This window comes from Salvia hispanica, chromosome 4 (assembly GCF_029641045.1).
Source record: "Salvia hispanica isolate PSC_SH4W2 chromosome 4, Shi_PSC_v1, whole genome shotgun sequence".
Taxonomy (NCBI): domain Eukaryota; kingdom Viridiplantae; phylum Streptophyta; class Magnoliopsida; order Lamiales; family Lamiaceae; genus Salvia; species Salvia hispanica.
Genome location: NC_142695.1, coordinates 54,583,578 through 54,598,511, shown reverse-complemented (window position 1 = coordinate 54,598,511; position 14,934 = coordinate 54,583,578). Strand labels below are relative to the sequence as shown.

The 14,934-nt window shown below is 36.4% G+C and overlaps 3 protein-coding genes across 8 annotated transcripts; 1 reads left to right on the top strand and 2 right to left on the bottom strand.

The window, feature by feature from the left end:
• Window positions 1-161: 161 nt before the first annotated feature.
• On the bottom strand, window positions 162-3,978 carry LOC125195443 (putative disease resistance protein At1g50180). The gene is made up of 2 exons (XM_048093590.2): window positions 2,892-3,978; window positions 162-2,159 (listed from the first exon to the last, which is right to left on the bottom strand). The coding sequence occupies exons 1-2, from the start codon at window positions 3,952-3,954 to the stop codon at window positions 406-408; spliced, it is 2,817 nt and encodes a 938-aa protein (XP_047949547.2). The 5' UTR covers window positions 3,955-3,978; the 3' UTR covers window positions 162-405.
• Window positions 3,979-6,485: 2,507 nt separating this feature from the next.
• LOC125193564 (UDP-N-acetylglucosamine transferase subunit ALG14-like) lies at window positions 6,486-14,562 on the top strand. Of its 6 annotated transcripts, none has more exons than XM_089057227.1 (7): window positions 6,486-6,684; window positions 6,839-7,032; window positions 7,218-7,357; window positions 7,750-7,896; window positions 7,987-8,046; window positions 8,130-8,336; window positions 14,336-14,562. In XM_089057227.1, exons 2-6 carry the CDS (start codon window positions 6,852-6,854, stop codon window positions 8,304-8,306), a joined length of 705 nt encoding a protein of 234 aa, XP_088913353.1. In that variant the 5' UTR covers window positions 6,486-6,684; window positions 6,839-6,851; the 3' UTR covers window positions 8,307-8,336; window positions 14,336-14,562. The 6 variants fall into 6 exon arrangements, with proteins under 6 accessions (XP_088913353.1, XP_088913351.1, XP_088913352.1 ...); XM_089057225.1 differs by lacking the exon at window positions 14,336-14,562 and adding an exon at window positions 12,008-12,143; XM_089057226.1 differs by lacking the exon at window positions 14,336-14,562 and adding an exon at window positions 8,684-8,875.
• LOC125195442 (putative disease resistance protein At1g50180) lies at window positions 8,963-12,330 on the bottom strand. The gene is made up of 3 exons (XM_089057229.1): window positions 11,241-12,330; window positions 9,355-11,131; window positions 8,963-9,249 (listed from the first exon to the last, which is right to left on the bottom strand). The coding sequence occupies exons 1-2, from the start codon at window positions 12,301-12,303 to the stop codon at window positions 9,366-9,368; spliced, it is 2,829 nt and encodes a 942-aa protein (XP_088913355.1). The 5' UTR covers window positions 12,304-12,330; the 3' UTR covers window positions 8,963-9,249; window positions 9,355-9,365.
• Window positions 14,563-14,934: the final 372 nt, after the last annotated feature.

Sequence of the window (14,934 nt, the reverse complement as noted above, 5' to 3'; positions counted from 1 at the left end):
ACTACTACTAAATATTTAAATTGATCTTTTTTATTCCACATTTTCTACATGAATCAATATACATTCAAACAACTCTAAGTTGGCACAAAATTGATGAAAGATATACAAATGCACTTAATCTTGCATCAATATAAGATGCAGCAGAAGATCCTCTTACATCAACAAGCTGAATCTGCACACCTCCATCATTTCTGTCTCTCTCCTTCATCTTCTAATCATCGAGATAATGCTGGTTGATGTACGAGTGCGACACGAACCCCCACATTACCAGCACCATCACCACTGCCTCTGCCTTCAATCCGTTCAGCCAGTGAGATAAACAAAGAAACAAGAACATGAAGCAGATAAAGATTTCTAACAAAGAAACTAGATTAACATGAAATAAGATACCTGCTTGGGTACAGACTAGTCCTCGATGATGATTGAAGGGACATGGCGGACTTTGAGGAGTTCCTGTCCAGATTGCAATAACCTCTCTCTCAATTCCGGCATTTGTTTAATTACTAGTCTCTGAAGGGTAGAAATGCCACGCAACCCCTGTGGAATCCTCTCCAGACAAGAACACTCTCCAATAGTTAATTTAGAGAGAAGGGGCATGGCTCCTGCCTCCACTCTCCACTCCCTCAACTTTCGTAAACCTCTCAATGTTAGGATCTTGAGGCGAGGAAAACTGTTTGCTGGACACTGCATCTCCTCCCCAACAAATGATTCCGGATATAATCGCAATTTTATCAAGCAAGGAAGCTTTCCCAGTATCCCCATTGGATCATCCTCAATCTCGCATTCAATCAAATCCAAACACTTGAGTTTTGAACTCAATAAATCACTCCAGCACTCTGCTAGCGCCTTCCCTAACTCAATCGCAATACTCATTTTATAAAGATTGGGACACGTCAAAACCTTCTCCAGCATTCGCTCACTTGTTAAGTCACAACTTCCTTCAATAGTAACAAAACAATACTCTATCTTGTTCCAGTTCCTAATGCCATTCATGATAACTGACAAGCTTTCATTATCGTGTATTCTTGCTGCAAAACATCGGAGATTCTTCATCCTTTCCATCCATTTAAATTCATGACATCTACTATCCAAGTATAGTAGAGTCTCCAACTCATCTAATCCCTCATCCAATCTTACTCGATAATTTCCAACCTTTTCAAATTCATAGAAAGGAAAATACAAGTGTTTTAATCGCACCATCTCCTTAAAAACATGTGGAACTTTAACATTCACTGAATCTGTTAAATCTAGCGTATCCATGTATACCAAATTCCTAATGGATGACGGTAGCTTATCAAGTTCACATCTATGTAAATGCAAACATCTAAGGTGAACAAGATTAGGGATTCCTCTCGGTAACTTTCCTCCTGCAAATTTGAATCCCACGATAACTAGATCTCTCAACAATTTGAATTTCTGGAAATCAACTATACTTTGTTGGGGGAACTCAATAACATCCAAATTTATATCATTGTATAATTGAAGAGACCTTATACGTTTGCTAGTATCTTCTCCATAAGCAACTGTACGCTCGAGCTCGACTTCACTTCTGAAATTAATTGCCAAATGTTGTATCTTCGTAAGTGAGGAAGCTTCCCGTAGCAAGGTACTGAATTTCCCACCTTGATACTCCAAACTTTTCACTCCAAAATCCTCCTTTTTTCCTAATTTCAAACATAGTTCTCTTACTACGTCATGAAGTTTGCAAGTATCATATTTTGCGGCATCATGATCAAGTTGAATTTCAACTTGAACGATGGACCTGGAAGCCAACTCACCTAAGTACAGCTCAGCGATGTCCATTAAAGTGTGTTCCTCCTTTGCTCCAATATTCTCATATGAAATCATGCCTTGTGCTATCCATCTCTTGTATAGATACGAAGCAGATAACGTTTCATCCTCGTTAAAAATACCCATATACAGAAAGCAAGGCTTCAAATAATAAGGTAGACTTTCATAGCTCAAATTTAGCACTCCATCAATCTGCTCTTCATCTCCATATATGGCTGCTTTTGTATGCTCATTTACTAATTCCCACTCATCAATCGATTTTTTCTGTCTCAAGACCCCACCGAGTAAACAAATTGCCAATGGCAAATACCCACATTTCTGCACCATTTCTTTCCCAATTTTCTCAACTCTTTCTTCCAATGCAAAGTCTGCATATTGAAGTAATATTAAATGGCGATCAATTGTAGTGTAATGAAACTGACCAAGAAGGTTTTTGACTTAGAATTGAGATTATAAGTTCTTTAAAATAAGTTAGTACTTTGAAAATAAATAGTTTTATCATTATATATTCATAATCTTGTAAGTAATGGTAAATTTACAAAAATACTTCTAGCTAGAAAGACTTTTGCTCTTTGGACATTGATATAATATCGATGGAAAGACTTTTGCATTATTTCGGGACATTTTGTCCTTTCTTCAATTTTTTTGCTTTTATGGGCGATTCTTGCTCATTCACTATAACCTCTATATAGAAAATAGATCAAACGGTATCAAGTCATTCGCTAGATTCCTTCTTTATGATTTTCTACCTTATTTTTTATTTTTTCTTCTTTCTCGATTTTATTTCTTCTTTCTGCTTTATTAAGTAAAAAAATTTCCATTCAAATTGAGTTTGAAGATCTCTAGCTCATTTTTTTTGAAGTAGCAATTATTAATGTTGAGAAATAAAATTAAGATGAAAATGTTATTAGCAAAGACGAATGTAAAGATCACATTGATTAGGTTAGCGTGTATCACAGCTACAACATGCAAATTTTGAATAACCCCCCAGCCCATGGTTTTTGGCATGATAATAATAATAATAATAACAATAACAATAATAATAATAATAATAATAATAATAATAATAATAATAATAAAAGTAAATAAAAGAAACTGACCTGGAATGGGTCCATGCTGAAATGCTTTATTTTTGAGTAGTTCCAAAGCAGCATCCATATGCAAAAGCCCATGTTCCACTGCCAATCCAATTTTTGCAACATTTTGTTTCCGTGTTGTCACCAATATTTTGCTCTGCAAATCTTGGAAAATGAATGGATGCTTCAACTCCTCCCATTGAGAAAGTTCCCAAACATCATCCAGAACAATGAGACATCGCTTCTCTCTTTGCATCTCACATAGTCTCTCTATCAACTCAAAGTCGCTCAGACTCGGAACCTCCTCCCTTGTTCGTGGCTCATTGTTCATGAATGAAACACCCTTCTTCTTCTTGTTCTGATTCTCTAGCTGCCTCAAAACATCCTCCCAAACTGGTCGACTCTCACATTGCTGAGTAATGCAAACCCATGCCGAGAGATCAAAGGCGGTCATCTCGTTGTAGAGCTTCTTGGCAATGGCGGTCTTGCCTGACCCTCCCATTCCCCACACTGATATAATCCGATCCTCTGTTTCTTTCCCTAGGTGATGAACAAGCAGCTTAAGCTCATCCTCCATGCCTACAAAGCAATCTCCCATTTCGTAATAGGGAAAAGTCTTCCTTGACATGTTGTTTCGAGCCGAGCTTCCCCCCTCTCCATTTGGATTCATGATTATGCTTCTTTTTATGCCGTTTTCTTGCATATCCTTGCTTATCCTCTCCAGACTTGTTGTGATTTGTGAAATCTCGGAGCCTAATTGGTGGAGTGAGCTGCAATCTTCCAAAATGCAGGAATATTTGCGAACGAACTGCCTGAGGCCTCTTCTCCTTGAAGAAACTTGATAAGCTGCGTGTCTTTCAATGGAAGATTCGGATCTGTAGACCAGATCTTTGATCTCAGAGATCCAATTGGAAATAGTTCTGCTTTCATGTCGTCTTTTGTCAGCGTCTTCGAGGAAACACTTCATCTCTCTGAGCTGCCTCTCGAGCTCCTTCACTTGGTCGCCCACACCAGCTAAAAACCGTCCCTCTTCCAATAGCAAATCACGGATGGTTTCAAGAGCAATCGACACCACTGCCTCTGCCATTGCAGCAATTCCAAGCTTTAATTTGATTGTTTAGTGATTGCTCAGATGTGAAGAAAGGGAGAAGAAACAAGAAAGAATTAAGAGAGGATGTACAGTATAGATTAAGAACTTGTGCATGTCACGCAATGAAAATGGTACTCCATCATAATATCATATTACGAGTAGTAAACTAATCTCACTTTATTCTTTTCTTAAGTGTATATGGTGATTCTTATCTTATGTTTAACATACATGCTGATGGCGATTATTTACTTTTTTGTTTTTTCAAATAAATGTTTATGCAATAGTATTATTTTATAAGACATTCTAAATGAGAAAATGATGCACTATTTTTTTAGGAATAGTATAAAACTCCATCAATTAAGTCACAAATTTATATTGACTTCTAGCTACTTCCATAATGTTTGATGACCAAATACGTAATAACTAAAATGTGTCTCTTTTCAAATCGCTTCACTAGTTGAATTTTGGGTGAATCCGGTTTAAACTTCCCGAGATCGAGAAAATATGCAGTGGAAAAAAACGACGTCGTTCGGTTATGCTCAAACGTCATTTCATTGAAGCACGGGTTTTTTCTTTTCTTTTTCTATCCTTTCTTTACAAAAACCATCCCCAAACCCCAGCCCCATTTTCTCTACCCTGACAACGCCGATATCCACGGATCCCCTCTAGACTCCACATCTCCCTATTCACTCGACTAAAGGGTCTCAAGGGTAGAAATGCCACTCAGTCCCTATTTCTTAGGTCAATATATAAAGTTTATTGGTCACATCATCACCAGACTAAGCAATTATATACAGGATTAGTTTGATGTTCGTTAAGTGCAAGATATGACATAAAACTCGTCGTCAGTATGGAGCTTCTTTAATTCAAAATCATTAAATATAATGCAGTTGTCTTGAGGGCTATATTAATCATTATCTGAAATAGAAGTTATAATTTCGCAGGTTGTCTATAATCGTTGCTCCCGCTCATCAATATTACTTGCCGTCGGAGGATGATCATCGAGGTCCCTCCATGAGCTCGTATCAACTCCCCCCGGTTAAGAACATCCTTGTCCTCAAAGGATTAAGCTCGGGAAACGACGTCTGACCACGTCCAACGGCTCCCACGTCGGATTCTCGCCATCATCATCCTCCCACTGCAGCAGCGCTTCCTCCACAGCCGCCCCATCTCGCCACACTTTGCGGGAATCAATCCATCTCAGCGGTCTAGAGATCGAGCGGCCCCTCGCGAACAGCGGCGGCAGTTCCATAGCATCCAACGCAGCGCCCTGCACAAATGGTCTTAGCAAACTCACGTGGAAAACGTTATGCACCCTGCTCCCTTCCGGAAGATGAAGGCGATATGCCACCTGCCCGATTCGCTCCAGTACTTCAAAAGGACCGAAATAACTAAACTATTTTGAAAGTTGATGACTTTACATGCAATTGTCATAATCAATTCATATTCATCTTTTTAGGACGCCACAACTAGGGATGTCAATCGGGTCGGCCCACCAGATTTCAGACTAACCCTATTCGGATTACGGGTCAACCGGGTGCGGACTAGTCGAGTTGTGCTTTTTTTCGGGTTATAAAAGTTCAATCCTAATCCCTAAAGCTCGGGTTTCGGGTTATCCCAGCAGGTTAATCGGGTTACTAACCGATAAGATTAATATGCGATCAATCCAATAAATAATGATGAAAATTAATTATATTCATAAAATTAAAATATTTAATTATGATAAATTTTAGATATATGTTTAAACTCAATCACAAACATATTCAAATCCTAATATTTGAGATATTTTTTGAAATTTTAATGCAAGTTTTAGAAATTTAAATAATTTTTTAGTAAATTTGAAGTTTTAAATAAAATTCAATATATAATTTGTATATTTAATATAAAATTGAAAGTATTTTTTAGTTATCTACTCCCTTCGTTCCATAGTAATGGAGACGTTTCTTTTCAGCACGGAGATTAAGAAAAATTGTGTTAGGCTTAAGTAAAGGAATAATAAAGTGGAAAATGAAAAAGGTAGAGAGATGGAGAGAGAAAAAAAGTAAGAGAAAATAAAGTAGGTGTGGAAAATTGTGTTGACTTTTACTAAAAAAGGAAGCGACTCTATTACAATGGAACGTACCAAAATGAAAATAACTCTATTACTATGAAACGAAGGGAGTATATTATAAAATTAATCAATGAAGTGTCGAATTAGGAGTGAAAAATAGAATAATAGAAATTTTATCGGGGTTTTGGGCCAGCTCATCGGGTTTTCGGGTTTGGCCCTAACGGATTGTACGTTAATCGGATGCGGGCTAATCGGGTTTTAATTTAAACGATCTATAAATTTCCAACCCGAATCCTATAAATTTGGTGGGCTATTCGGCCACTCTACGGGTTTTCAGGCTACACTGACATCCCTAGCCACAACTTTGCGGGTTGCTTGTCTTTCTATTTATTTTTTCTTTATTTAATTCAATAAAAACAATTTTTAACTTGGAATGATATACTAGTAGTATATAGTGGAGTACTACTTATAAGAAAGTGATAAATTTCAAATTCAATATAGAAATAATGGCAGAACTCTAGTCCTAAATTCAGCTCGATTTAGGGGGAAAAATGAAGTAATCTTTTAGTGATCTCGTGTCATCCCCTCCCTCCTCCGGCGCTGACTCTCCTCCCGCGGCAACGGCTGTCGCCGCCGCGTTGAATCCGCCAATTCCGATCTCTTTCGCATCATTTACGGTACGCTTATTAGGTAAAATCCTCTATTGTTATGAATCGGAAAGGAGTTGAATACTGTTATTGAAATCAAAGATGATTATAGTGTTCCTTCATAAACCTCTACTTTGTTTGATTTCGGTAAGCTGTTGATTTCCGTTGTATGATTGCGATACAGCAAAATTCTCGCGATGGAGAACGGAAGCAGCTGTTTCTTTTCCTATGTAGGATTCCTCAATTTTCCGATTTTGCTGATAATTGGCGCTTCTACCTTGCTTTTGTTCCGGATTTTGTATGTTATACATCGAAGCAGCAAACAATTACACAATAGACCTCCAGGACCTCTGAGTACCTTGATAATTCTAGGTTCAGGTAGCAAATTTCTACCTCAATTGTCTCCTATGATTGCAGCCACCAAGTTTCACCTCAAAATTTGTAATACTTGAAAAGAAGTTCTGATTATAAGGCGATAATTTGATATGGCTGGGCGCATATTTACATCCGTTATTTGTTTTTTCAGAGTCTCGTTTTGAGTTGTCCTTTTGATCCAAATCTAGGTGGTCACACTGCAGAGATGCTAAACCTATTAGGTGTTATGCAGATGGATAGATTTAAACCAAGATGCTATATTGCTGCTGCCACTGATAACATGAGCCTTCAGAAAACTTGTGTGATGGAGGACACCTTGAAGAACAAGGTAAAATACCTTTAGCTACTCTACGTATATGATATTCTTCCTATTGCATTATGATTATTTTGTGCTTTGTGTGTTTAGTTTGGATGTAAATGAGAACACTAGTCAGATTATGAGATTGAAATTATGCTTGTTTTACATACATAATATGCGTGATATATATGTGGACGTAGTTTGTTCTTGACGTTGGGATAGAAGTTAGAACTGTGATTTTTTTGTGAGGTACATGGGATAAGTATATATGCTAATTACTTTATATACACTTACTCATGGATAAAGGTCACTGGTCGTTATGAATACGTTATACGTGTCCATAAATTAGTTTTGTTTGGGTTTTGATGACTAATTGAACACTCTACTACTTTTCCATGCCCTGACAAGATTTTATGTGCTAGGCAGAAGCTGATACGATATGCGCTTCAGATTTTTTGCAAATTTACCGTAGTCGCGAGGTTGGACAGTCTTACATAACTTCAGTTGGCACAACTTTAGCTGCTTTAGCCCATGCATTATGGCTGATGATCAAAATCCGACCTCAAGTGGTATTGTGATTTCTTGATACACTCAACTGTGACAAGGATCATGTAGTTTTATTTATTTTATTTGCTCCACTCAATATTTCCCATTTGCAGATTTTGTGCAATGGGCCTGGGACTTGTATACCGCTTTGCGCCATTGCTTTTGGTTTCATGGTTTGCATAACTATGCTCGTCAATATATGCCTTATTTGATTTGGGGTTTACAGAACAATGTTACGTTATACTGCAACTTTCAGGTTTTGGGGATCAGGTGGTCATCCATTTTCTATGTTGAGAGTATTGCTAGAGTCAGAAGGCTATCTTTGAGCGGGTTGCTTCTTTACAAACTACGGATGGCTGATCAATTATTCGTGCAGTGGCCACAGCTGAAGAACAAATACCCCCGAGCTAATTATGTTGGTCGTCTAATGTAACAACTGAAAACTCTTGGCCCCTCCTTGCAGGTACTTCCAGTTTCCCTGATTATACTCTTATGATCTCTAGCTTTATTTCCTTTTTTCTTAGATCAATATATAAACTTTGTTGATACGTTGGTCGAACCATTACCAGATTGAGCAAATATATACAGGGTTAGTTTCATGTTCTTTAAGTTGCAAGATATGACATGGAATTTGTCGTAAACATGGAGCTTCTTTTATTAACTGTACATGTGTTTTATGCCCTATCCATTGAATAGTCTTGAATAACTGTGTGATTAAATATGCCTGAGTTCAAAAAATGCATGAGTTTCACTGAAGCAAACAATATGGCAAGGGCTAATTTGAGGTTGAATTTTACATGATATATGAAGGGGACCTCATAAATGGAAAGGGAGGGGAAAGATGGGGAGAAGCTAGTTACATGTAGTTTGTTAGTTAAGTAGTAGTTAGCTGCTGACGTTGTGTGATGAGCGAGGAAACTGAATGTAACACAAAATGCATACTCTATAAAGAATCTGTACACACTTTCTGCATTCTTAAACAATGAAATACCTGTTTCGCAATCCTGATGTTCAGATGAATGCTGTACCAGAACCAAATCTTAATTGAGTACTATACGAAATTAGTTGATGGTAGGAATAGTGATTTACTAAATATTTAAATTGATCTTTTTTTATTTAACATTGTAGACATAAATCAATATACATTCTAACAAATCTTAAATTGACACAATTAATTGAAGATATATACAAATGCACATAATCTTGCATCTACACATTTCCCCAAAACAAGAAAAGAAAAACTAAGACACAGCATAAGATCCTCTTTCATCAACAAGCTGAATCTGCACACCAACATCATTTCTGCCATTCCCCTTCATCTTCAAGTAATTGATTTATGGCACAGACTCCCACATCACCAACACCATCGCCACCACCTTCAACCCACTCAGCCAGTCAGAATAACAGAGAAACAAGAACATGAAAGCAAACAAGATTTCTAACAAAGAAATCTTATGCCAGATTAACATGAAATGAGATACCTGGGTATAGACTAGTCCTCGATGATGATTGAAGGGATGTGGCGGACTTTGTGGAAATCCTGTCCTGATGGTGATACCCTTTCTCTCAATCCCGGCATTTGTTTAATTACAACTCTCTGAAGGGAAGAAATGCCACTCAATCCCTCAGGCATCATCTCCAAACAAGAACACTCTTCGATCTTTAATTGGGAGAGAAGGGGCATGGCTCCTGCCTCCACTCTCCACCCCCTCAACTTTGGTAAGCCTATTAATTCTAGCTCCTTGAGGCGAAGAAAACTATTTTCTGGACACGTCATCTCCTCCCCAACAAATGACTGTGGACCTAATTCCAATTGTATCAAGCAAGGAAGCTTTCCCAGTATCCCCATTGGATCATCCTCAATCTCGGACCCATACAGGCTCAAAAACCTAAGTTTTGAGGTTCTCAAGTCACTCTCGCACTCTGCTAGCGCCTTCCCTAACTTAGCCTTAGTCCACAAGCCATGAAGGTTGGGACATTTCAAAGCCTTCTCCAGCATTCGCTCACTTGTTAAGTCGCAGCTGTCTTCGATATAAACTCTACAAAATACTATCTTGTTCCACTTCATAATGGCCTTCATGATGGCTGATAAGCTTTCTTTATCGTGTATTCTTGCTGAAAAATGTCGGAGATTCTTCATTCTGTCCATACATTTTAATTCATGATATCTACTATCCAAGAATTGTAGACTCTCCAACCCATCTAATCCCTCATCCAATCTTACTCGATAATTTCCAATCTTTTCATCTCCATATAAAGGAAAATATAAGTGTTTTAATCGCAGCATCTCCTGCAAAACATTTGGAACTTCAACATTCATTGTATTTGCTAAATCGATGGTATCAATGTATACCAAATTCCTAATGGATGACGGTAGCTTATCAAGTTCACATCCTTGTAAACACAAACTTCTAAGGTGAACAAGATTAGTGATTCCTCTTGGTAACTTTCCTCCTGCGAATTTGAATCCCACGATAACTAGATCTCTCAACAATTTGAATTTTTGTAGATCAACCATACTTTGTGGAGGAAACAGAAAAACATTCGAATTTATGAGATTGGTTAATCGAAGAGACCTTATATGCTTGCTAGTATCTTCTCCACAAGTGACTGCAGGCTCGTGTTCAACTTCACTCCTGAAATGGATAGCCAAATGTTGTATTTTCATATGCGAGGAAGCTTCCCGTATCAAGGTACTAAGTTTTCCACCTTGATATTCCAAACTCTGCACACCAAAATCCTCCCTTTTCCCCAATTTCAAACATAGTTCTCGTACTACATCGTGAAGTTTGCATGTATCATATTTTCTAGTTCTATTTGCGACATCATAAGTAAACATAATTTCAACTTGAACTAGAGACCTAGAGGCCAACTCACTTAAGTATAGCTCAGCGATGTCCATTAAAGTGTCCTCTTTGTCTCCAATATTCTCATATGAAATCATGCCTTGTGCTATCCACATCTTATACAAATGCCCTGCATCTATGGTTTCATCCTCATTGAATAATATACCCATATATAAAAAGCAAGGCTTCATATAATAGGGTAAACTTTCATAGCTTAAGCTCAACACTCCATCAATCTGCTTTTCATCTCTATATATGACTTCTTTGATGTCTTTATTAACTAATTCCCACTCCTCCATCGAAATTTTCTTCCTCAAAACCCCGCCGAGTAAAGAAATTGCCAATGGAAAATACCCACATTTATGCACCATTTCTTTCCCAATTTTCTCAAATCTTTCTTCCAATGCCAAGTCTGCATATTGAAGTAATAATAAATGACGATCAATTGAATATTTAGTAAAATTCAGTAAGAAGGTGCTTGACTGAGATTGTAAGTTCTTTAAACCAAGCAACAAATTGACCTGGAATGTTTCCATGGTGAAATGCTTTGTATTTTAGTAGTTCCATTGCAGCATCCATATGTAAAAGGCCATGTTCCACTGCCAATCCAATCTCTGCAACCTTTTGTTTCCGTGTTGTCACCAATATTTTGCTCTGCAAATTTTGGACAATGAATGGATGCTTCAGTTCATCCCAATGAGAAAGCTCCCAAAGATCATCCAAAACAATGAGACATCGCTTCTCTCTTTGTATCTCACATAGTCGCTCGATCAACTCAAAGTTGCTCAGACTTGGAACCTCCTCCTTTATTCGTAGCTCATCTTTCACACTTGAAACACTCTTCTTATTCTTCTTCTGATTCTCTAGTTGCCTCAGAACATCCTCCCAAACTGATCGACTCTCGCATTGCTGTGTAATACAAACCCACGCGGAGAGATCAAAGTCGGTCGTCTCATTGTAGAGCTTCTTGGCAATAGTGGTCTTGCCTGACCCTCCCATTCCCCACACTGAAATAATCCGATCCTCAGTGTCTTTTCCTAGGTAATGAACAAGCTGCTCCAGCTCATCCTCCATGCCCAGAAAGCAATCTCCCATCTCAAAATAGGGAAAAGTCTTTCTTGACATATTGTTTCGAGTCGAGCTTTCCCCCTCTCCATTTGGATGAATGATTATGCTTCTTTTTATGCTGTTATTTTGCATATCCTTGCTTATCCTCTCCAGATTCGATGTAATTTGTGAAATCTCAGAGCCTAATTGGTGGAGTGAGCTGCAATCTGTCAAAATGCAGGAATATTTGCGTACGAACTGAGTGAGGCCTCTTCTCCTTGAAGAAACTTGATAAGCTGCATGCCTTTCAATGGCGGATTCGGATCTTTTGACGAGATCTCTGATCTCGGAGATCCAATTGGATATGGTACTGCTTTCATGTCGTCTTTTATCAGCGTCTTGGAGGAAACACTTCATCTCTTTGAGCTGCCTCTCAAGCTCCTTGACTTGATCAGCCACACCAGCTAAAAACCTTCCCTCTACCAATAGCAAATCACGGATGGTTTGTAGAGCAATCGACACCACTGCTTCTGCCATTGCAACGATACCAAGCTTTGATTGTTTGGTGAACGCTCAAATGTGAAGAAACGGGGAAGAAAGAAGGAACGAATGAAACAAGAAATAAGGAATGAAAGAAACTAGAAACAAGAGAGCAGGAGAAAACTGGCTGAAGTTACGAGGCTTACATTGCACGCTATTCTTTGGGAGTTAATTTGATTAATTAATTAGTTATAATGCAGTTAATGTGAGGGCTATATTAATAAATTTATAAATTATTAGTATTTGAAATAGAAGTTATCTATCTATCCTTACTTCCATACTATCTAAAAGGGACAGTTTATTTAAATTACTAGAACACCCTTTTTGGAGGGAAAATGGAAAGTGATGCGTAATAGATGATGTGTCATTTATTTATTTACTCCCTCCGTCCCATTTAAGATGACACGTTTTCCTTTTTAGTTTGTCCCAACTAAGATGACACATTTCCTTTTTTGGTAACTTTCTCTCTCTAATTAATACTTAACCACTTTTTTCTCACGCCTATTAAAATATTCATCTTTCTCCATCTCTCTACTTTAATACATACACACACCCTTCTCTCTCTCCAATTAAACACTTTAACCAATAACTCCTAAAATCTCGTGCCGGCTAAGCAATGTGTCATCTTAGCCGGCGGATGGAGTATTACTTTATGTGTTTCTGCAACAAAGCTTTCATTTTTTATCTATACTAATAGAAAAATGGAAAAAAAAGCAGTGGCCAAATTAATGGTCCAATCAAATGAGACTTCCCAAACAAGTTTTGAAATAATGATAAATAGATGTAGAATTGATTGAGAATTCATTTATTCATTCATGTGAACTAATATGAACTAATTTTCTGTTTTCATCAATCTTTCTAATATACTTATATAATTTATTAATTTATAAAATATTAGATTAACAGAAGAAGATTAGTTTGTTAAAAAATTATTATAATAAATGCTTATGAGGAGTATATTTTTAAAGGTATATTTGATTATGCTTTCATCAATCTTTTTAATATACTTATATAATTTATTAATTTATAAAATATTATTATTATTACTTTTTTATTTTAATTATAATAAACCAACCAAACCAACTAAAAATTTAATTTTAAGAGTTTGTATTTTATTGATTGGTAAAATAAATTTATTGTGGTATAACTAAATTATTATAATGAATATTTGTAGATATAATTAATATAATAATTAAATTATTAATTATATTTTATTCAAGATATATACCCATAGGTACTATTTATTATCTATTTAACTTAAATTATACTAAAGTAAGTATATTAATTGTGAAATTTTAGGTTATTTTAGTATTGTTGGTCTATTTATAAAAGGCATGTTTTTAGTCATGGTCAAATGTATGTTGTATTTTCAAGAGATAAAATTATACTCCATCCGTTCCATAGTAGATGTCACATTTGGGAGATGACACGAGATTTTAGGAGATGTTATTTTGTGTGTTAAGTGGTGAAAGTGAATATAATTTACTCCCTCCGTCCCAGAGAAGTTGACACACTTTCCTTTTTAGTTTGTCCCACAAAAGATGTCACATTTCCCTTTTTGGAAAAAGTTCTCTCTCACATGAATATAAAAAATATATTTTCTCTCTCCATTTAACACACAAAACAAAACCTCCTAAAATCCCGTGCCATTTTCAAAGTATGCCAACTTCTCTGGGACGGAGGGAGTAATAATTAATGTGAGACGGAACTTTTTATAAAAGAGGAAATATGACATCTTTTGTGGAACAAACTAAAAAGAAAAGTGTGACATTTACTATGGGACGGAGGGAGTATATTCTATAGTGATTGATTCTATTATTATGTTGTTTACTAAAACGTTTTCTATAATTAAAGTATATTTGAATTTTTCTATTTGATTTAAAGTACTTTAATCTATTTTTTCAAATTAAATATTGATTTATTCCAATAATTTGTTGTTGATGCTTATACTTTGATGAGACTGGTCGACTACTGTTTGTTAGAACCCAGCAGAAAAAATTACGTGCTAAAATGTATAGTGGTTTGGCAGAGACTGTATTGCGAGGTGAGACAGATGGTTCGATGCATAGTAAACGAATCATTCTGCCTTCCAGTTTTGTTGGCGGTGCAAGATATATGATCTAGAATTACTAAGATGCAATGACTATTTATAGATCGATTGGTTATCCAAATTTGTTTATTACATTTACGTGTAATCCGAAGTGGCCAGAGATTGTTACTCCCTCCGTTTTTTAAAAATAACAACTATTTTCATTTTGGATCGTTCCTTAAAAATATAAACTTTAGAATCTTTCTATTTTAGGATATGAGCCCTACTATCCACTAACTCTACTTTCACTACTTTTCTCTTTCTTACTTTTCTCATTTTTCTTCTCTCTCTTATTTTACCAATTTTTCTTACTAACTTTACCAATTATACATTAAAACCCCGTGCCGTTTTTAATGTTTATATTTTTTGAATATGGAGAGTAGATTTGTTGGGGTAAAGGGACTAAAATCAGATGATCGTTCAGATATTGTATATAGGATTTTCAAATTATCTGATTTTACTTTTTGGTCTTTATTTAACATATTCTTTTATTTTTTCATTTTATTATGTATTTATTTTTTTAAATTCTTTTGTCCCAT

Bases quoted from the DNA above. Each gene is read 5' to 3' on its own strand.
- LOC125195443 (XM_048093590.2), bottom strand. From the start codon at position 3,954: ATGGCAGAGGCAGTGGTGTCGATTGCTCTTGAAACCATCCGTGATTTG. The intron at 2,160-2,891 runs GTCAGTTTCTTT...TTCAATATGCAG, and splicing joins TCAGCATGGACCCATTCCAG to ACTTTGCATTGGAAGAAAGA.
- LOC125193564 (XM_089057227.1), top strand. From the start codon at position 6,852: ATGGAGAACGGAAGCAGCTGTTTCTTTTCCTATGTAGGATTCCTCAAT. The intron at 7,358-7,749 runs GTAAAATACCTT...TTTATGTGCTAG, and splicing joins AGGACACCTTGAAGAACAAG to GCAGAAGCTGATACGATATG. The intron at 7,897-7,986 runs GTATTGTGATTT...TCCCATTTGCAG, and splicing joins TCAAAATCCGACCTCAAGTG to ATTTTGTGCAATGGGCCTGG.
- LOC125195442 (XM_089057229.1), bottom strand. From the start codon at position 12,303: ATGGCAGAAGCAGTGGTGTCGATTGCTCTACAAACCATCCGTGATTTG. The intron at 11,132-11,240 runs GTCAATTTGTTG...TTCAATATGCAG, and splicing joins TCACCATGGAAACATTCCAG to ACTTGGCATTGGAAGAAAGA.